This window comes from Chroicocephalus ridibundus, chromosome 3 (assembly GCF_963924245.1).
Source record: "Chroicocephalus ridibundus chromosome 3, bChrRid1.1, whole genome shotgun sequence".
Taxonomy (NCBI): Eukaryota; Metazoa; Chordata; class Aves; order Charadriiformes; family Laridae; genus Chroicocephalus; species Chroicocephalus ridibundus.
This window is the reverse complement of record NC_086286.1, coordinates 66,072,004-66,095,196: the sequence shown is the minus strand read 5'-3', so window position 1 is coordinate 66,095,196 and position 23,193 is coordinate 66,072,004. Positions and strand designations below refer to the sequence as shown.

Below are 23,193 nucleotides of genomic sequence, written 5' to 3'. Positions count from 1 at the left end.
TCTATAGAGGAAGAAGTGCATGTCCTAGGAAGTGCCCTGTTTACAGTGGCTTTAAGTACTATATTGCTCCTGAATGGCAGTGTTATCCCTGGAACTTCATACTGAAAAATTCTACGAGCTCCTCAGGCTCTGACAGAATGAGAAAGGCCTATTTTTCACTGCTGGTGCATCTTCCGAATCATTCAACACCTCTTTTCCCAGGCAAAACAAAAACCACTAGTTTTTTTACAAGAAGCAGACCATCAGAGCAACAAGACAGCAGTATCAATACCACTGCAACATCCCACCAGCAGGAGGTAATGCATGACGACAAGCCTTCAAGCTTTCACCTCAGCTTTTCTATAGATACTAATGTCTTCATTACGGACAGTTCATTCTGACTGTAAATATAAAACAGTAACATAGACGTCTTGGCAGGTTTCAGTAATTACAGAAACGTTTTTATGAACAGTCTCCCATCCTAACTTTAAAAACTGTGATAGCTATAGCCAATAAAAATAATGAGTATTCAAGCAGCTTTGATGGTTTTTCAGGGTAGAAGCAGGATTTACATGACGAGTGAGATGGTTACCACTGTAACCTAAGAACAGATAATGAGAAAGCGAGCTGGGTAAAGGAAATGCTTTCTAGAGTTTGCATCAACTTTTATAGACACTACTAGAAAGTCAGACTAAATTCGTACTGGTGCAATTCTGTTGATTCAGGGGTGTTAAATCCAGTGTGAATTTAGCTTTTCTTTTGTGCCATATTAGCCGCTGTCAACAGCTGGCACCATCCTAAACTCTCAAAGGACTCATAAATCCTTCTTTGAAGCACTTGGCAATGCAGGGAGGCTTCTCCCTCTTGGCCCTTGCTGTAGCGCTCAGTGTAATTCTACACTGATTTCCACCTTGAAACTTGGCTATGAGGTACTACTCTCCCACCAGCTAAAATCACTTTGGCTTTCATGAGCCAATGGAAATGGTACAGTGGATTTAAACAACAGGAGCCAGCCGTCTCCAGGAGAGTCACCTGGCCATGCTTACTGGTTTTAAAGCCCAGAAGTCATATCATAGTAGCATGGGTAACAAGAAGTAACAGAGAAGGCTGCCTAGCTTGACTATTAATGAAATGAGGGAGGAGAGCTCACACCTTCTGGGCTGCATACTTTCAAACTGGGTTTGGACCAGTGTCATGTTCCTGTGGTGATAACCTTTTGCAAGGGCTCAAATGCCAGCAACAGGCCGGCGTATTCTGAGACTCACTGAGACAAACGGCCTAAACGGGAGATACGAGAGATTATAACTATGTGTTTGCCTGCTTAGAACCTCAGGATTCAAAAGCCAGAGACCAGCTTTCTGCAATGCCAGCTCTTTTAATGCACTTGAGCCAACACAGAGAAAGTAAAATGGAGCTTTAAGTTGTAGGATATTTTTGTTTTCTGGGGGGAATGGTTAAAGCAACTGAATTTTTGTCATCCAGCTCTCGCCGTTCCCCAGGGAAGAGCAGGGTTTGCCACTGCTTAATAGGCGTAGATTTTTCTTGCTGGCCTCTTTCAAAGCTGTCAGACAGAAGTGTGCGGTCAGTGGACCATGATGCCCCTCTAAGACTTCCTCACAGCTGTCTGCAACAGTAGCAATACTGTGCCCTGCTTAAACAGCCACCATTCATGCTGGATGCTCTGGCTTTCCCCGATTGCTGTGAGCCCACAGTGAATTCCTCTGCCCATGTGCCTAAATATCACTATAGGAGTCACCGGTAAGGATTGTTACCATTCAGATAGGTGTTATTTACCTTGATAGTGCTGTTTTCACACCCATTTCCTAAGCAGTTTCCTTGGGAGCTAAAACTGTCCGGAGTCAGCACTGACTGGAAAATCCATGCCACTCTCTGTGTGTACAAATGCAGTCGCTATGCCAGGACCCAACACGCAGCAGAAAACAGCAACAACTTGTAAGCTATCTGTAAACAGTAGTCTTATACAGGGGCCCTCAATACAGTTTATACTGAGAAAATAAGTCATTAATTGTAAGACTCAGCTATCTAAACGTCTGCAGCCGCGATGTAGAAGCTGCCAGGGGAGTGAACAAAACCGTAGGAATCCAGAGCTCCATGGTCTGCTCTGTCTCCGCCTCAGTGCCTGGCTCGCCTTCCTACTTTTCGTGTACCATACAGTGCTCTACAAACATTACTTTGCAAACATTATGTAGGTGGGCCTCACAACATCTCTGTGAGGTAATTAAACACACAAACCTCACACTGCAAACAGGGAAAGGGAGGCTCAAGGGAGGCTCAGAACTTGCCTTTCTTGCCAGGCTTACAAGGAGAAGCAGTCTCACAGTATTTCAGAGAGCTTCAGACATTGCTTATTAGCTCTTTATTTCAGCAGTTGTGAGGACGGTGCTAATCCGTGGGGTTTGATTTGATTCACAGCAGTACAATCTTCAGGTGGGCTTGGCTCCACTCAGTTTTCCACTGTGGGCTGCACTTAATCCGCAGAGGGAAACAGACGCTTGTAGGGTGCTCTATTTCATCCTTAAATGGACCACTGAAGTATGCACTACAAACAAAACCACCACCAACTCTAATAAAGCAAGTAACTACCCAGCTGCAGACACCTACAGCTGGGTGAGATAAACTCCACTCTTTGGCTATGCCCATACAAATAAATTAAGTAGTGCTAGAAAAAGTCCTGGGATTTATCAACCGTATCATTAAATCGTTAGCAATAACTGGGTGCAGTTTTGGCCAGGGCTGACTAGCACTTTTCCGAAGAATTAATGGTACGGTTTGAGGAGTTCGCACTGGCCAGGGACCCAGTAGCATTCTGCTTGCAGCCACTGTTTTGGAGACTGACAGAATTTAATATGATGGATGTGAAATGTTCCGTGCCAGTTGGCTTCACTGCCAGGGAACAGTCCCTGGTATCTTTAATTTGCTAGTATAGACAAAGCCTGTATGTCCAAACTGGAAAGTTCATAAAATAATGATGTTTTACTAAAATCTGCGCAAAGAACAATTTTCCTGATAACACTTGGTCTCTGGTGAATCAGCTCTTAGAAACTGATGTAGAAAGGCTATATAGCAAAGTATTAATTATTTGTGATTATGAGAGATTTGAAAGTACTTTTCACAAAAGCATGAATTTAAATTCCCATTTCAGGTCCTTATACTTATTCTAAATTCTCTCCAAAGACTGATCTGATCCGTTGTTCTCCATTTCTGCTGTATTGCAGAACTGGTGCTATCAATCACTTGTTTTGTTCTGCAGAAGGATGGTTACACACTATGAACTGAAGAACTGGGGCTGCAGCTTGTTCCTAAGTTCACTCGTAAATTTGCATTTGTTCATGTACATCCTGTATACTGGGGAAAGCATTTTCATTTCATTTTGAATGAGATCTAACGAGGTTTGAAAATATGTTAAGCCTTTCTGATTTGGAAGAAGATCAACATATCTGGTCATTTAAGTGTTTTGGAAGCACAGTCAATTGATACAGACTGGTCAATGAAAAGTGTTTCTTCCATGGTTTGCTGATGCTCTTTCTTCTCTGGAAATAAAGCTACTTTGTTGTGATGTTGCATGGGATAAGGAGTTTTTCTGGCAGACTTTGAACGTACCAGTGTTTTGGTATGAAGGCTATTGGTGTTCTATGTTAGTTTTCTCTGCAGGAGGTGAGATAAGACAGTTCATTTCTTTTTGCTGAGTGACAGATCTCAGGTCCCCCAGGTGTCAGATGTAAGATACAAGTTGCCAGGATTTAAAGCCATGTTTAGACAAAATTTTCAAAGAAGGTTAGAAATAGCTTTAAAGATAGACTTTTGTGACTACTGCACCATGCCTGGTCTACCTACAGAGGGCTGAGAACTTTTTAATAACTGTCCTTCCTTATAAAAGAAGCCTTGAGTTTTGACTATGTCTTGTGTTTTGGTAGATTGTTAGAGAACCTCCTAAAAGCATACTTTCCCCATTATCTTTCTTATGGGTTGTCAAGGAGTCCCCGCACACTCCTGATTTTCCCTTTAAAAGTACCATTTTAATCCCTTATGTAGCTGGCTGGTGGGTGGAGAAACTCATGTCCTGGACACTTGTGGTGAAGGTCAATAGAGTAGACAAGGTTGCGGTATTTTGTGTTTGTTTTGTGGAAATGTTCAGGAACAAAATTGTAAATTATTTATTTTATGTATTGTTTCAAGTATTATGCAAAACCAATAAAAGTAAGTTGAAAGAAAACAGCAGCATTTCTGATTTTAAATATCAAAGGACAGGAAATTCTCCATCCTTGATTTCCCATTGGGATTATAGCGATTTACTGGTTTGAAATTCCCTGCTTCAGTGTGATATAACATGTAAAGGATAAGCAGGATGGCATTGAATTTCGGCTTTGTTTGGTTCCAGTCAGACCCTTCATAGTTTTCACACCATTGTAAGGTGACATCCGCAAGCTTTCAAAGATATCACAGCCTGAACACTTTTTGAAAATGGATTAACGTCCTTTCCATGTTAATCTTTTTCCAGGCTTCTGTGTTATTACAATAGGCTTTTTTAATCCCTTCTATATAGCCTCCAGATAAAAATAAATGTGCGATCAAGCAATGTCAAATCTCCGTGTTGAGAAGGCAGTTGGACTTAGGACAGAGTTTTCTCTCATAAAGCAATGTAACTGTGGGAAAAGCAATGTACCTCAAAATACTAACCAGGCTGGCCCACGTCATATTTAAGATGCTGCTGTTATTGAGCACCACCAGAGCAGTTCAGTAGTAGCTAAAGAGCTAGTGCCTAGCAGAGGTGAACAGGCAGCCTTGAATGAGTAGTTACGTCATCACAGCCAAGTCCAGAATGCCACTGATATGTGATGGCTTCGATTTTTGGTGGCCATTCGGTGATGAACAGGACCTGTTATTTAACTTGTATGTGGTTAAAACAATAGAAGACACTTGTTTTATTCAAAGATGGTGGTTTAGGAGTTAGGCGTAGAGAGGAAAGCTACCTTTCTGCTCTTCAGAAAGGCAGGGTGGAAAGGCATGGTTTCTTGGGACCTGGGCTGATGGCCGCCACCTGATTTATCTGCACATGGGAGATGCTGAGTGTTGTCCACATCAGTCCCTGGAGCAATTACCGGCTGTGGAAGCTGGAATTTCTAAGCAGCACTAGCTCAGTGTCAAAAGACCTCCTAGTTCAGCTGGAGCATGATTTCCAGCGGCTAAAGAGGGCTGTCTGTCATCTGTAGATTAATTTAGCAATGGCTGGAAACTCAGCTACTCAAAGAGCCAACTTCTTATGTTACAGGAGTTAGATTTCTGGCAAACTATTATTTTTTTTCATTTATAGAATCTAATATTGCAATGAATGTTTCCCAATGTACTGACGAAGGAGGCCCCAGTCAGTTGTGAAATACCACAGTGGATGCAAGAAAAACACTGAAAAACCCACACAATAACTTAGTTATCTTTCTCTTGGATTATTGTACATCCAGATGGGAAGATTAGTCTTACTTAGAGATTTTTTAACTTAAGGAGTTTTTGTTTGATGGTTCTTTTTGAAGTTAGAATCTCTTTTGTTTCAATTTTATCATTTTTTACAAAGTCTAAGTATTCTGAAACAGGAATTGGGATAAACTCTGCTATGTTTTCTCTTGAAGGGAAGTCCTGAGAAGGCAGTTTTCATCTCTATCCTCATTCACATTTCTGTACAAATCCATTTAGCTTCATGCAAGATGAGTGTGTCAATACTAAATGCAGAACAGATCATCTAATAGGCAGAGCTGGCAAAGCTTGCCCTCTCCTTTAGATGTGTCCTCACGGTTCCTGTTGCTCTCGATGTGTGATGCCCACTGACGCTCCAGGGATTCATCCAGTGGCTTCCAGATGGGGAGGGAGAAGTGGGGGTGGTGGTGATCATCTTTAGCTAAAGAATCACTGTTGTACCGTTATTATTCCCTCTGCAGATCAGAGGCGAACAGAGCCTCTCATATACTTACCAACATGTTACCTGTATGTGCTGGATTTATTTAAGCACAGAACCACAAGGAAAAAACAAATGGTCAACAAACATAGGGCTGATTTAGTAACTGTGCTCTTAAGCTGCCCACGTGCCTTTTGGAAATAAAATCTTTACAGTGTTTCTGATCGAATGTGACACTTCTTTACAAAATATCCCCCCTCAAAGCTAATTTTTCTAGCCGAAGTTGCTCAGTTGACTTTATGAGGTGAGAGTGCTCATCAGTCTGCACTATTAGTTCCTGTATTTACTCATCCATTACTCAACAAGATAAATGTAGTCATACTGTTAATGTAAGAAATAGTACACACAATTAGAGGCAACTGGAATGTTGCTCCCTGCTCTGTCAGTGGGTTGGCGACCTTTAGCAAGTTTGTGTAATCAGTCCTTTCCTCCATTTCCCATCTGTACAGTGTCTAACTGTAAAACTTAGCCGGCCTCAAGGGTAATGTTAAATAATATTGCAAAAAAACCTAACTACCATAAAAGTGGAAAGAAAAAAAAAATTAAAAAAAGAAAAATCACAGATACACCAAATGTTTTCTGCGTGCAGAGACCTGTTAAAAACTCATTACGTTGTTTGTATCAGTCTCAGCATGAGATCTGCTGCAGTCACTTCAGTTGGTGGGATAGCATTGTATTGCCAGCATTCCAATAAGAGAAATACATCTGCATGCATAATACACATGTGTCTGAGCCAGAAAAGTTTAGATCCAAATGCAAATTTAATGTGTTTTCATATAAACAGGTGGTACTTCAAAACCTCTTTTAATTGGAACCCAGCACATTTCCACTGAAAAACTTGTTTGCACTGAACAGCATTTTCACCTGAGTTATTAATTAGGATCATGTGGCATAAAATGAACAGTACCTTTCAGTTTTAAAATAAAATCTCCCAAGATAATTAGATATAACTTCATTATTTACATATAAAATTCTGTTTCTATTTATGTATAAATTCTGTTTCAAAATAATTTTTGTAAGTGCTAGGAAAATAACATTAAACAAAGTTTCTAATTGCCACTGTAAAAAAAACCTCATTGTTCTTTCTTTCTAAAATGATATGGATGTAACACTTGTGATATGTGCAGTTTTATCAGAGTCACGTGGCTCAGGTATATCACAATATATAGGAAACTGTGACTCATTTGTGAAGAGCCATATGTAAGTTCTACAGACACCATAATAATATATTAATGTTTTAAAAAGCAAACTTTTACTAAGATGTGCTTTCAGATTCTGATATGGAAAGTGCTTCTGCACTCTCGATCACTGCACTGCACAGCTTCTGCAGGTACCACTGCTGCCCACAAAGTATAATTCGCTCAGCAGTCTTTACCCCCAACAAACTATAACTATATTTTTATACTTCATTATAAGCGTTATATTTTATATACAAAGGTATGCAGCAAAATAAAATAGGAAAACTGGAAATACTATTTTCCCTACTGCTTTGTCATTTCTTTAAAGCTAAGATGAAATAACAGGATTTACCCATAGCTTCAGAAAAAGCTTCAGAAAAATGGCATGTTTTCCAGCAGTTGTTTGTGAGCCTCACAGCTGTCTTGTGCTATTCACCTTGTACTCTTCCCAAGTGGTCAGATAGTCCTAATAACTATGCCCAAAGCATTATTAAAAACATCTTTTTTATTCCTTCACAAAAATGCAATGAATCTGGAGTTGTTAAACAGTTCATGCTGGCCTTAGTCACCCTGACAAGTCCCTCTATAACCAAACGTTCTGGATATCCCACATGAGACCATTCACAATTCCCTCATTTCCGCTACCTGCCAGCCACCTTGTCGTCCTGTGGCAACTGGGAGAACATTTCTTCTGTTTTGCAAATCCAGCCTCTAACATTCAGGGTTAACACTGATTTGAGGGTCAAAACGTACAGTAGATGTTTACGCTTACAGCGTCAGCTAAACACTATGATCAACTGCAATTGATGAAGAGTTAGGCAGACGGGCTTTCTCTAATCAGGTGGGCTAAATCAATCTCTAGAAATTTCTACCTCTCTTCCATTATGAACTTAAAAATCTAGAGGTTAGTTCAAAAAACTTCACCACGGTTTTAAATATGATGTAGATGTTAATTGTTTGGGAGTTTTATATGTTCTAGCATGTTCTAGCAAAACAGAGATTTAATTTAAAGAAATACCTAGGTAAGACATTCAAGCAATTGTCTAAAAATATACAGGGGGAATTACTTTTCTTGAAGCCTATCAAGTAAAAATTGGAATTCAAGAAAAAATTGAAAAACAGTTGATCTTAGGAGTTGTTTTTCAACCCCATCTTCTTTAACATAAATACATAATAACGGTCACACTTAAATAGCACAAGACAAAACCAAACACATCCAAAAATAAAATCCTTTGAAAAGAAAATGCTACATTGCGCACCCAGTTTTCCCCTTGGGGGCCCAGATAAAGAACAAACTATATATGGCAGATATTAGTCACATCACTTAACATGCCTCCTGTGTCAAATTCAGAAGTATGTTGATAGGGTTGGTAACAGACACTGAACACAAATGATGCCATGCATCTTAGTCAGAATCAAGCTGGTTAACACTAAAAAGCAAAGGTATTGTCTGTTTTTGTACAGATGGGTAGGGGATACAGGACAGAAACTGCAACAGCAATATGTTCACCATGTTGACTTTTGGCAGCTAGAAGTGGAAGCTGTGAGCAAAACCGGGCTAAAAGACAACGTAAGATTATTCCCATGACAACAAGAGGTTAACAGGTTAACTTTTTTTTCTTCTACAGATGAAGTACAGCTCTCAGTTTCCCCCCAGAAAAGTAATATCTAGATGAATAGCGAGTAACAGGAGACATGGCCTTGCGATTTTTGCAAAATACTTGAGGTTTACTACGTACAACTGGACGACGTGTTTTTTCAAGAGAATTTATCTTCAGAAGGTAAATCCAGATAAAGGGAGGGTACCACATTCAGCCAAATCCTCTTCTGATCTTCATTTGGCTCCCATAAATACTAGGTGTTGTCTCTTTTTAGCAGTGTCTGAAAGAATAGTAACTATTTCCTTTTTTTTGTTTCCGTTACGAAGGTAGCTGGTTTAGTACAGCAGCATTCTATGAATTAATTTGTACCCTGCTTTTTACTAAATATTACCTCTCTTACATATTATGCTTTACTGTATGTTTTAGTTATTTAAAGTGTGAGGTACATGATCCTTTTTCTTCTGCAAAAACACAGTTCTTCATAATATACTTTCATGTTCCTTAGTGATGAAAACTTATTAAGAAAATGGCAGGTGAAGTGTTTGCAGTAGGGTGACTTAAGAGGTCATTTACCCTCTGATATGCTCAGGATCTTATTTGGATTACACATGGAAATGACGTCTCCAACATCATTCCAGACTTGTTTGAATACCTGTTCACAAATCAGAATTATGACAGTCACAGATAGCTATGAAATTATGATGACTTTATTTTCGCTAGACTGGTGATTGACAGCCTAAGAAAATTCTGAGTGCAAACCTAGGGGACATTTTGTTCCCATGGAGTCTTTTTGCTGTTTTTTATTCCAGTTGTTTCTGCAGGCTAAAATAAGCCTCTTTAGAGTGAACTGCTTTTACAATTTTTCTATGGGGAATCAAGATGCATATCACTTGGGAAGGCCTTGTTCCTGCGAGAGAGGAAGGAAGCTACCTGGGCAACTCATTCCTTATGTAAACCCCTATGATGAGTTTTACCACAAGTGAAAAACATTTGCAGGAGCTTTCTCCTTTACTTTTACCATCTCAAGGACAGGCATAGATGTAGTCTTGGCTAAGAGAGATTATAATCAGAATCTGTTGAGAAGTGAGAGAATAGAAGAAAGCAGCACTTGTGCAGCCCTTGCCATCAATACACCTGTTTTAGACTGCTGTTTTCACACATTTAAGAAAATAAATTTTAAAAAGCCCCCCCCCCCCAAAAAAAAAAAGTCTGTGCTTCTGGGAATTAATTTCAGGGAGAAAATTAGTCTTTTTAGTATTGTTCCAAAAGACTGCATCCTTGGAAACTATAACTAATATGTCAAAGCCCATGGATTTCCCTGCATCTGAAATATGTCCATAGAGATTATTGCAGTAGCATCTAAATGTTTCCTGACAATAATGGCATTGTATGGCTCCAGATATGTTATTAATCCCACTTTGAAAGTGGTCAAAAATATATGTTAGTATCAATGTCACTTCTTTTAATGCAGAAGATGCTCTTCCCCAATGTCTAATATGACAATTTTTGAAATGCAAATTTTTCCTGTCAAAACAACACTTGCTGTTTTTTAGCTCCATATGTTCCGCATGTAGAAACGTGATATACGCTGGCTGTACTTGGAGTTCTGAAAGTCATTTTTGCAGTGCTAAGGTTACTTAGGTTTTTTTGGTTTAATTTCCTGTTCTAAACTGCACTAATATAGGAGTACTTCTAATTGATAGTTCTGACTGTAGAAGGATGTGTTGACAGGCCACTGTAGATGCCCATTTTCACAGAATGTGATTGGTAACATGCTGGACAGATGCCCACAAAAATTTGTATCAGGCCACTGGTACAGGACAAATGAAGATAGCGCTTACATATTAAGATTGCTTGCAGTGGCAAAAGAGTTTAAAAATAAGTACAAGGCAGAAGAGCTCAAAATCTTTGAGGCGGGTGACCAGAATCAAATCTGGGAGTAAAGCTGTGAGTGGTTGGTGATAAGCTCAGGAGATACAGCCTGAAGTGAGGATTTCATGTTGTGACACACTGAAATCATCTACACAGCTAATGAAAACAAAGCCTGAGGCCATTCTTTGGTTGTGTCCTCTTTGCACAGCAGCTGGGCCCAGGTTTCCTCAGAGCACCATGTGATGCTACAGTGCTGCAGAAAGGATTTTGTTCGTGCTAAGTTTTATTGGCAGACGTTAAACACAAAGTTGCCTTGGAGAAAGAGCAAGGAGAGAAAGAGAGAGAGAGAGAAGAAAAGAAAAGAGGAAGGGAAAACAATTTTAGAGAAAGGGAAACACTTCTAACAGGATGACCAATTTTGCAGTCATTGTATCCATGGGACCCTACGACCTTCAGACCCAAGTGGCGTGTGGTGTACAAGTGAGGAACTAGGGAAAAGCAGCTTCCTGCATTCTGCCCCTAAGTGCTTTGTTTTCACATCTCTTGATGAAGCTGGTGTTTGACCAGACCTTCCACATGTGTGTTTTGAGATTTGTTTGATGATCTCTAAGTCTTTCCTACCTTGTTTGTTGGTCCGACGTTAGTTCTGGTCTGCGTCTTTGCCAGCAGGTGAGTGAAATCAGTGGACTTGTGAACACCTGGCCAAGTTGTTGGTATGCTTTTGGCATGAGTTGTTCTCACCAACTCCCATTCCTTAAAAATTAATTCCTGGAAAGGATGAAACAGTGCTGCCTCGGTGAGTGCCAATGTTTTAGGGAACCAAGAATGCCCAGCTCTTGAGAAGAAGGTGGTCACCAGCGCTTGGTACTGCTCACAGTGTGCTGAGGGAGATGAGTCTTACTAGGTAGGAGGACACCAGCACTCAGTTGTCTTGTCCTTCCTGAGACTGTGCTTTTGTACGCAAAGCATACAGTATGCAGTGGGCACACACAAATAAGCAGGTGCCAAAATTCATCCCACGTTGCTCTGAACTGCCTGAGGGGACTCCTCAGGAGATTTGTTCTCCCACAGACCTTGGATTTACTTCTTGGAAAGAGTGGTGTGTCAGTCGGTACTTCTGAGGCTTTGACCCTTCCAGTAGATCAGTGGGAAATACGTGAGAAAAACACGTGGTTGAAGTGGAGACCTAAATTTTTGCAAATTAATCCGATATTTTCCTCTCATTAGATACTTCAATAGAAAGTGAAAGATAAAATGGCAGTGACCATAGAAAGCAGCTAGGAAAACAGCCCAGCTCTGCAACTCAGAGGAGGAGGAAAGACAATTATGTAGTCCAGAAAAAGTTTAAATACAGAGAACTTTGATGTTTCACATCAGAGCAACAGTAAATAGAGACAGCGAATTTGCCTTTTCCCTAGTATTGATATTTTCCTCCCATCTTCCCTCCCACTTAGAACCGTTTTTGTGGTGGGAGGATCCGTTACGTAACCTACAGATGTTTTACATTCTTTAAAATGTAAACTAGAAAATTAACTGTAGTACAGATTCATCCCATGAGGGTAAAAAAATTAGTCTACTCTTTAACATTTCTTGGATGATGGCACCCCCTCAGAACACGCCTGCGAGTTGTGCCTTGCCTGCTAATGTACACTCGACTGTGACTTATTGCTTATTAAAACCCAACATTTTTATGGCTTAGTAATTCCAGATTTGGCTCTCAGTGCCCATGTTATAAACACTTAGAAGTAGGGATGCCATTTTGAAACACTGACAGATTCTCAGGGGGTCAGGGCTACTGGCGCCTCCCTAATGAAGTCACACACTCTTAAACTTTTTTTTTCCTTGACTGAAGAAGAAAACAAAGCAGTTAAACTGCTATATCCATTTTCCATTAATCCATTTCAAACCACTCTTAACCATAGTAAATCACAGGTTTGTGAGAAAATGAACTGACTAAAGGTTCACCTCAGGCTATTTAGCCCACAAACAAGTTGCTGACTACTGGCAACAATGGTCGGTTGGGAATTATTGCTCAATTTACTTGTAATTACTTATTTTGCTGTGTCTTCTGTTTAGACTAGCTGAGGGTCTAGAGCATGGTAAATTCCAGAATAAAAAGCATTGCCAAGGTGCTGCCGGTGATTGACACTGACAGTGTCGAAAGGTTATTTGAGCAACGTGTTGAACTTCCTGGAGGGAAGAGAAACCTTCTCTATTGCTGGGAAAGCTTGGAAAGGGAGGAACTCTCAAAACAAGTCTGCCCAGGCATAGCTATTCTACTCTGCAGAAATTCATCCGGATGTTAGTAGAACCTGAATTTTCAGCTTAAGTATGCCTCAATTCTGATACTTAATAGGCAAGCTGGAAACTATACCCATGAAATATGGTAGAGCTGCAATATAATAGTTGCAATGTAATAGTAGTAATTTGAAGAGCAGCAAATGTAGCATTCTGGCTGCTAATAGTATTTTAAAGGCAAATGTCAGTATGCTATGATTACACCACATTTATAAATGGGTGGGCATACACACAATGCATTCCAGTTCAAGATAAGTGTTCTTTTTGCAGTCCAATTTAGCGGAACACTTAACTTGCCAACTGTAGGTCTAAATTTTCAGGTAAGTATAAGATTTTTTCTATAATCATTACGGGAACTGTTAATAAGGCCTGGGGAGGTAATATGTAAACAATCACAATTTTTATACATCTTGGACAATTTCGTTAGCTGAAAGAATCTAGTGTTATTCACTACCAATGGGAATGTTTATATACGCAATTCTCAAGTTGTATTCATTATACACGTATTTTCATGTAAGAAAGGCTAAGTAAAGCTCTTGAAGAACTCAGAGTTGGCAATTCAAGGTCACATGAATAGAGAGGGTGAGATTTTTGCACTCATTCACTCCAGAGAAAATTGATCAAATGCAGGCCTGCTAAATTTAAAATAAGGTGTGATATTGAGAAAATAAGCTTTTGTCTCTAAACAAAAAACTCTCTAAAAAATAAAATCAATGGTTTAATTTCCTTTGCTAAGGCCAACAAAGGCAATGGGTAGAGATTCAGCGAAATTGAGATGTATTTGACATTTAAGTACATCTCAAGATTGTACAGAGTATTGGTAGGAAACTTCCTTGTTTTACATAAACATTGATTTAATCTCTAACAGATATTATTACAAGGCTTTCAGTTTGGGGGAGGTAATTGTGAAAAGGCTGCAGGCAGGACATATTACTTATGTCAGTCTGCTCTGATAGTTCCTGTACTTTCTTTTGTCCCTGTCAGAGAGGGGAGACAGAACTGGAAATACCGCAAGTGTAACAAGGCATTGGAAATCCTACAGTTCCTACACTCTGGTATTTCATTAGTATTTGGGATGAATCCACCTTAAATCTCCTCCTAGGCAGCCTGAAGACGAAGAGCATGAGGCCTGACTCCTTATGAATCATTGCCCTTAATTTTCAGCTATTTATATGAGTGGCTGTTTGGTTTTATAAAAAATTGATAAAATTTATGAAGTAGTCTTGCCTTTCACACTAACAGACTTCACATCTAAAAATCCTTAGGTAACTAGAATGATACTGTTACATACTAGAGGACTTTATTCAAGTACTTTTTAAAGGTGATGGAGAAAACAATGTAATAGGAAAACAAAAATATGAATAAACATAGCAGGTTTTGCCTCCGAGATCATCCGTTTCTTCATAGAAGCACAGACGCTGTTTGCTCTGCCGTAAATTCTTTTAATCAGTTGTGTCTATGAGTGCTCTTTTAACTCTGATTTCTAAAGGAATGAGAAATTATGTACAGTATTGGGGGGGGGGGAAGGGGAAGGAAAGAAAAAACTCTTTCACCAAACTTTGTTTCTACTTTCTACTATTGGTAAGAGCAAAGCATATTAACTTAAGGTTACTTTAAAAAAAGAAATCAGATGGATTCTTAAAAAATATTTGGCATGCAATCAATCTCCAATTAACACATCTCCTCCATTTGGAGGTATAATAATCCCTTTCACCTTCTGCAAAAAGAAAATGATCCAATCTTTATTGTCATGTTTGGCTGATCACGTCCATGAAGTACTTCACTGATTATTGCAATGTTGGAAGAGACATATATGTTGAATACCATACTTGGGACATGCAGAACAGCAGCCTATAAATATGGTTCCTACTCTAATAACCTTTTAACTCACTAAGACGGATTTTCATAAATTGGTTGTCTGCAGCTTAAAAAGGTCAAAATTGTGTATGTTCAAATTTCATGCCAGGAAAACTCTTATTATATTTTTAAAACACTATACACTCTAAAATTATTAAAATTGTTAAATGTTAATCATATGCATTTAATAATTAGGAAATTAACATGCCACACTGCAATTCTCATGCCAAACATTTTCAGATTTTTACTTGCTGAATTTTGTCATAGGTGAGAATTTGTTTCAATTACTTGATTTGCACCTCTCTTCTTAAAACACGTAATGTTTAAATTTACCATACAGATAGAATTTGGATAGGATGACTTCAAAACCAATTTTTTCATAGATAAAGTTTTCTCCACGACATAAAAGAAAGAAAAACTAAGGGCATATTCTGTCTGGGGTATATACACCTTGTTTATTGCTACATATGTCAAATCCTCAAATGCAGGTGGTGTGAGCCCAGGCACGCTGGAAATGGAAACCCAACCTATGAATGATCACGTAATACCAGAGAAGTAATATGAGATACATTACTGCATTAGTACAACCGACCAGAGTAGATTTTTCCATCCGCTCTCTGCATGAACTTTTTGTCTGCCAGTTGTGCCCTACTTTTCTGCAGTTTTATTTATGCTGTTTTGGCACGGGGCTCCTTGCAGAAGACTTCCTGTTTTCCTGTGTACTCCTCTTAGTATCTCGCAAAGAGGTCATCTTGCCTGAGAGCACTCTCCTCCAGCAGAATCTTTTGCTATGGAGGATGGTGCCTGTGTAATGTGGTATTTCTCTTTTCCGACAGGTGGTACTGGGCCATCATAGCCAACCAGGCTGGCCTCAAGCTCTCCAATTTACCTATCTCACCAAAGGACCCGAGTTCATGTCTTATTTCTGCAGAATATCATGTCCTTTCATCCCTGTTCTCTAACAGCAATGCTCTCATTCTTTTCTCTTTGTTTTTTAAGCTCCACTTTCAGCTATTCCATGATTCAGTCTCTTTTTCCATGGGGGACTTGTAAGTCCCTTTCTAGTTTACTACATTTCAGCTTGTGTAACAGACTCAACATGATGGCATGCATCTGATCTCAAAAAGAGAGTTGAGAGTAGATAATTTATTAATTTATTTTCTTATATAAATATAAATACTTTCTCACATGCATAATGAATTGCAGGCTGCAATCCTACATGGAAATGCATCTGTATTACTGAAAATATTATTAACTGAAAGTAACTATACTTTCCTCTTCTCCAGTAAGAGAAAAAAACCCACTATCTAGTCCAGAATTCAGTGATTCAAGAGATGTGAAGGTATAATGAAGATTTGGAGGGGTGAATTTTACTTGTATTTACCCACTTCTTTGTTAAATATGACCATTTCCAAACACAGCACTGTTTTAAGATTTTTCAACAACAAATCCTCTCTCACTTCAGGGGAAGTGAAAACCGGTGGTACTATTTTCAGCAGGGCTGCCTCTGTAAACTCACCAGTCCAACATGCAGGACTACATACAGCAGAGCCAGTCCCACCAGTGCTGTAGTAGTCCTAACCATGAAGCCCAAACTGAGATTTGATACTGTGTTCAGTTTTGGTCCCTGCTATCCAAAGAAAATGGGGACAAGCTGGAGAGAGTCCATAGAAGGGCCACCAAGATGATCAAAAGACTGGGAAGTCTGCCGTATGAGAAAAGGCAGAGGGAATTTGATTTGTTCAGCCTTGAGAAAAGAAGGCTTAGGGGAGACCTTATCACCACGTTTCAGTATTTCAAGCATGGCTACAAAGAAGATGAAGACTCCCTTTTTACAAGGAGTCACATAGGGAAGACCAGGGTTAATGGGTACAAGTTATTCCAGGGAAGATTCTGATTAGACACAAGAGGAAAATTTTTCGCGTTGAGAACAACCAGCCATTGGAATAATCTCCCCAGGGAGTGGTGGATTCCCCAACATTGCACTGTTTTAAGGTTCAGCTGGACAGGGTGCTGGGCCATCTTGTCTAGACCGTGCTTTTGCCAAGAAAGGTTGGATCAGATGATCCCTGAGGTCCCTTCCAACCCGGTATTCTATGATTCTATGATTCAAAATATCCCAACTCAGAGATCATTTAGATCCAAGAATGTGATTTATCATATTTTTAGAGAGTGAGTTCTTGGAACTTTAATGAGCTTCAAATATAGGACAGGACTATGAATCCAACCTCATCATAGACTTTAAGAAACGAAGTTCAGAGGCAGCTCTCCTGTTTGAGTTCATTGCTCTTCCTAAGTGGATAAAATGTTTGGTCTTTACAGCTCACCATTGATACTCTTCTCTAAAATGGGAACAGAAAACTGATACCTTCTTCCAGACCTGACTACTATGAATACAGCTCATGCTGCTTATAAGCAGCAGCTTCCAGAAGCTGTTTAGCCAGTCTTTAAAAGAGATGTCATATTCCCCTCTCAGCTTCCCCAACAGACATATATGGTGATCTACATGTGCGCAATAGGTGGCATATGTACAGCAGATACGTCTGGGGTTATTCTTCCTCCTGTCCCTGCTTTCTGACTGGTTGAAATTAAAAAGTAGAATAATGAGCATCTAATGGCAAATTCCTACGCCTACTCTTTGATGGATCCACTACTGACCCTGTAGCCAACTTAGAAACTTTCAGGAGAGAATGAGCGGCTGCTCTGGGACTAGTTTGGAAATGGATTGGGACTGGAGAGACTCTTGGCCTCATCTCTCAGTACCAGACCTGATATACAAGCAGGTGGAACAAACCCAAACCAGAAAGGGAAGCAAGCCAGGCCAGGAAAAGGACAGGAGAAGCTTATCCAGCCCTGGCAAGGATTCATAGCAGTGGTGGCAAAGTCTCAGTTTAATCCTAACGATTAAATCCTGAAGTCATTCCTTACTTCTTGTTCATGGAAAACATTTTCTAGCAGCAAAAATGCCCAAACAACTCTATTTTTTGGATGAGTAAAAATGATTCCCTGCTGCATTTCTGTGCCACTTTACACATCCAGGATCCAACTAAGTCTTTTTTAGATGCTCTGAGCAGTTTGGTAACAGCTTATTTTTCATCCCATTGATGTGTACCTATGAGCTTTTACTGGCATCAGAAACTAAATTGCTGCTGCAGAAGCTTTTTCTCCTGCTATTTCCAGCTGCAGTGGTAATAGAGAAAAATCTCCTCGGCTGACTGCTGTAGCATGATTTTCAGCCAGTTCTGTGGGCTGCAGGGGTTAGGGGAATTCAGGGAAGTCTATGAACTTGTATGCAGTTATCTGACTCTTACTTGCAAAGTTTTCAAAGTTCATCCATCATCATAATGGATCCTGTGGGATGTTAGCGGACTCTCGGGAACATTAGCCACTTTCCCAATTTCGTAACACTAGGACTGGTGAATATTGTTAGATATTCTAAGACACCATTTGCCAGCCTGAAATGCGATGTTTACATAAATATGTCTGGAACACACAATATGTCCGAGGCACTAAACCAGAAATAACCAAGGGTTTTCAAAGAGCAGCTTAAATACAGGTGTGAGGCAAGCAGTGAATTTTGGCATGCTTTCTTAAATCTGTGTTTGTCTAAGTATATTTATGGTGACGAAGAAGAAGCTGGGACATTTCTGTGAAAAGATGACCATATCTTAACATTCTTCCCAGAAGAATAAATAGTAAAACTTCTGTGTCTCCTGACAGGGACCTGGTATAAGAGCATTCGTAAAATTAACTTTGAAATGCTGGGCGTTGTTTTTCTTTTGCAATTTTTCAGTAGTATGTGCTCCCATCTAGGAAGGTTAATACAGGCATCTGTTTGCTCTTTTTAGATGTACTGATCTATGAAAAGACTTTGTGTGGGAGACGGGCTTTTGTTTGTTTGTTTGTTTGCATTTATTTCAGTGTAAGGGAGGTGAAGGGTATTTTAAAAATAGTGAGTTCCAAATGTGTTGTTCATTTATAAAACTGTTGCTGTGTTTCTTCTTCTTTGAAGCTCTGGGATTTTTCACTTCCCTGATTCTTTGTAGGTTTCCTATTTGCTGCAAATGTCACTTCTATTAACAAAAAAAAAAAAAAGACAGTAAAGACAGTACAAACCACTTTGTCTCACGTGAGACAGAAAGCCAGAGGTGCTGAAAACAGGAAACTGCATAAGAGAGAGAAAGGAAGAGGAAGGGAAATGGATAGCGCTCTGTTTTTTCTAAACTTGAACGACTGTGCTTTTATTCCCCTTTTATTCCCAGTTGGTCATAGATACCAAAGTCATAAATATGCAGATAAGGAAGTAGAGACCACTTTTACCTATAAAATATGAGGCTGTCCCTGAGCCCCTGTCATGAGCTTTGAGTGTAGTGTTACAAAATTGAATCTTTTTTGTAGCACCTGAAGCAACCATTACTGAAGTGAGTGGGATCTGTACACTCACTGACTTTAATTGGAGCTGGATCAGACCCATGAGCCACACCAATTATGTTTCTCCTGGCAGCTAACCTGACATGCTTGTCTGAAAAATGATGTTTTCTCTTTGAAAACAACGCCAACACTTCTGCATTTTGATCCTAACTATAATTATATTCCTTCTCTGGGTTTGTACAGGGCCATCAGCCCTCATAATATATCTGTATATGGGAATATTATTTTTCATTAACAAAACACCATAGACTTGTAAATTATCTGCACTTTACAAAAAACAATTTTACTCACAGGTGTTATGGAGAGTGCAAATTTTGTGAAGTGACAGTCTTCCTTAATAAATACCTTGAGTTGTGCTTTTTTTCAAATAAATTTGTTTTACAGAAATACAAATTATTGAATCAGCAGTGCTGTTTGTTTTATTTTCAGTTGAATCATTTTGCAGATCCTGTTTAGGGTGCAGCCATCTGACAACTAAATCGGTATACTGGAGAGGGCTGCAATGTCTACCAGCAGTTAATGAGGCCTCCTGTAGAATTGGGTCCAACAAACAATAACATGAATCAAGCAGTTTCTTGAGCCAGAGCTACAAAGGTAATAGGTGTCCATTCTTCCTCACACTTTGGCTACTTGAAAATCTTCTGATTTTGGCATTTTTAATAACATGTCTCTGAACATCTCTAGTGACAAACATAAACAGAGGTAACAGAGGAGAAGGTCATGGATAATACCACAGAGTCTTGAAATAAATATATCCTTTTTTTTTTTTCCAGAGGTGCGGAGAAATCTCATTTGATAGTCCTGACCAGAATGCCAAATGTGTTCGCATGCTAGGTAAGGGTAAGAATCTTTTCCTCTTTTGATACAAATATGTGGAAGCAAGTTTAATTGGGGAGTTCCTTTTCAAAAGTACATGACAATGGCCGTGGTGATTCACAACGGCATTTAGATAGCTCATCCACAGGTAGTCCTCATTAATTTATTCTTTATGGTGAATTTTCATTTACTTAAACAAAGTATTTTTTTTCCAGTAGTGCCCATCCACATAGATGAAAATATAGCTGTACCAACACTATATTTGTAATCTCGGAGGTACTCAATTCCAGAACTTCTATTCAAAAGCTTAAAATCTCTGTAATCAAGCTAGATGTTTAAAATCAGCCTGGGGAAAATGTGAACTTCTGTAGACTGCACAGCTTTAATGTAAAGGAACATTTATTTGCTTTGAAAGAAATTATTAATTTCACGAATATATATCAAGTCAGCTGCATCAATCGGCAAAATTTCAATCATTGTGATTTTACAGATTTGTGCCAGAGCAGCACTTTGCCCGTCATTTGTAAAAATTTATATTAACCAGAAGTGTCTATTCTTTGGAAACAATACAGGAATGTTCTGCTGTGTTTCATTAATTTCTGTGACCAATTTTATTGTATTTGCTTGTTTCATCTTCAATGACAGTACTGAAACAGTAACAGCAGGATTAGTGTCACAGTGGAAGACAGGGAATAAGTGTCTAAAAACCTAAAAAATAATGTTTACTCAGAAAAAAATAAATCACAGAACATGAGGATTAGGCTTTAAATGCTGAAGACCTTTCACCTGCCAGGGTTGAGATAAATGTATGCCATAAGTCAGAGCATTGCATCTAATAACACAAAGACTGAAATAGTCACAATTTTAAAAAATGCAACTGGCAATGTCTAGGAACTTAATTCCCATCTGGGTGCATAGCTGTGTCCTGTAATAACAGATTATGTGGTTTGTTGTTTATATTCATTAAATCCTATTGTCACAATAGACTATAATTGCTGCAGAGGAAATCTGTCATGCTTATAATGCACAGATCCCAACAGATGAACTGACACAATGGGCTGTAATGATCTGTTACATCAATGATCCATGGTTAGAGGTTCTTAATGGAACAAGCTGACAGAAAAGATACACTTGTGATCCTTTATCATGACAATTATAATCTACAGCTTAAATAGCATTGACTTCATAATACTGAAGTTCTAAGGAAATTATATCCATGCAAATGTTATTATCCATTAGGCAAAAAAAAAAAAAAAAGCAGGGGGTGAAGGGGTAGTTGAGAACAAAAAAATGACCTGAAGATGAAAGTCTTCTGCACAGGTTGGCCGTTTTTATAACAAGTCAGTCCAAAGTCGGGAGTTTGGCATCATCCTTAATGCAAATGATTCTTTAGGAGCAGTGAGCAGAACAAGAACTCGTTTCCATTACATGTATTATTATCTATGTCTTGTAGTAGATGCATGTGCAAGAATGAGAACATATGCTGTGCTCTGTAAAGAAACTGCTAGGAATGTAAAAATGACTCCAAGGGGTCATGCCAAAGGTGAGACTGGCTTTCAGAGGTTACATCTCTTGTATTTAAAAATATTTCGCCTGCTATTATTATTCTTCAGCGTCTCTAACAAATTAAGCACCGTGGTGTCATATATAATATAGGATATTACATTTCACCCCAAGGTATCCCAAATAATGTGCAGAGCTGAGGTTATTCTAAGTGCAAATGGATATCCCACAACTGGCTCTGTAAGAGGTATGGGAAGTAGAAACTAGCATTACATGGTTGCTCTGAGGGCAGCTACTGGAGAAAATGTTCACTGTCTTGATTTATCACAGACATGTGTGTGGTTCTGGTAGCGCTATAAAGCCAGAGGGTGTCCATTCTGGTACCTCTCTTTTCATACTGAACTCTGTACGGAAGAGCAGGAGCCAGAAATCGTGCAACCTAAAAGGTCTAAGACTTTGTGCTGAATGCGTCATGTAGTGTCCAATTTCAGATTTCACAAGAGAATTGAATTTCCAAGAGAACAAAAGACAAAGCTTGTCACTGATCAATGCAAAGCTGGCATTATAAGATCTGTGGGTGTAACTAGTGAACAAAGCACAACGTGCCTTCAGAGAGGGACATCTTTCTTGACTGCACGGTCTTTGAAATGTGCTGAAACAGTCATGCTGTCATTTACTGTAACAGTGACACAGTGCTGACAGAAATCTAGAGGGCAAGTCCCAGAAACTGCAAGAGGATAATTACTTAGTAAGGAAAGAAACATGGGAGTCTGGAGTACTGACTCTTTCTTCAGGGATCTTTGACGCAAGACTAGTCCATACATGAAACTGTACATTATTGAGCAGTACTCTAAAATGGTAACAGCTGGTTTTGTCAGAAAAGGTCTGTATCTGGTTATACTACTGATTCTGGGTTAGCTTCAAATATAAAGTTTTTTTATGAGTAACCCTAGGCTTGCTACTGTGAGTCCACATTCCTTGAGGTAACATGGATTATGTGGATGAGGTTCTTTTTTATAAAGGTTGAAGAAGAGGGGTTATTCTATTCCTATCTTCCTGCTGGAAAGCAAGAAACAAAGAAATGCCTAAATGTTTCCAATGGCTATAGTGAAAGTAGGTAACTTTTCAATGGACTGACTGGATATCGCTCAGCCTGAGGTTAAAAGTAAAAGAACCAGTTTAATGCCTCATCTTTCAGCATTGAAGTGGTGGATGTTTATAATCCAAGTGTGAAAATTAACTTGAACAACTAAATTAAATGGTAACAGAGCAATGCTTCCTGAGGACATAATAGATAATGACTATGTGCTCTGCCCAGGATATGTTTATTATCAGTGTAATGATGTATAATAAAATACTTAACAGAAAATTATGTTCTCCCTCTTATGCTTTACATTGAGCTTATTTCTCTACACTTCTATATGCTATGCTAGTTAAAGCAACACAACTTTTGTAACTGTCACAGAAGAAAGTCAGTCAGTGGCCCACCTTAGCTTTTTGAGGGAGGAACAGTGTTGAGTTCCTAAATCTATCACAGATTTCTTGAGCCTGGCATTGACTAAGGCTTTAAACCTCCCTGCATGTGTGTTGTCCTTTGAAAAACGGGACGAGAAGTGCTTCCTCAAGTCTTAGGAACAACAAGAATAAATTTGTAAGTACAATGAGAAGCTGAGTTACTATTGTAAAGCAGGTC

At 39.1% G+C, this 23,193-nt stretch overlaps 1 protein-coding gene across 1 annotated transcript in view; it reads left to right on the top strand.

Moving 5' to 3' along the window:
* PDE7B (phosphodiesterase 7B) overlaps positions 1-23,193 on the top strand; it is a 179,836-nt gene that overhangs the window by 39,776 nt on the left and 116,867 nt on the right. The window contains exon 3 of the mRNA XM_063329534.1: positions 19,955-20,015. Within this exon, the coding sequence (XP_063185604.1) occupies positions 19,955-20,015 (61 nt within the window). The remainder of the gene's footprint in view (positions 1-19,954; positions 20,016-23,193) is intronic.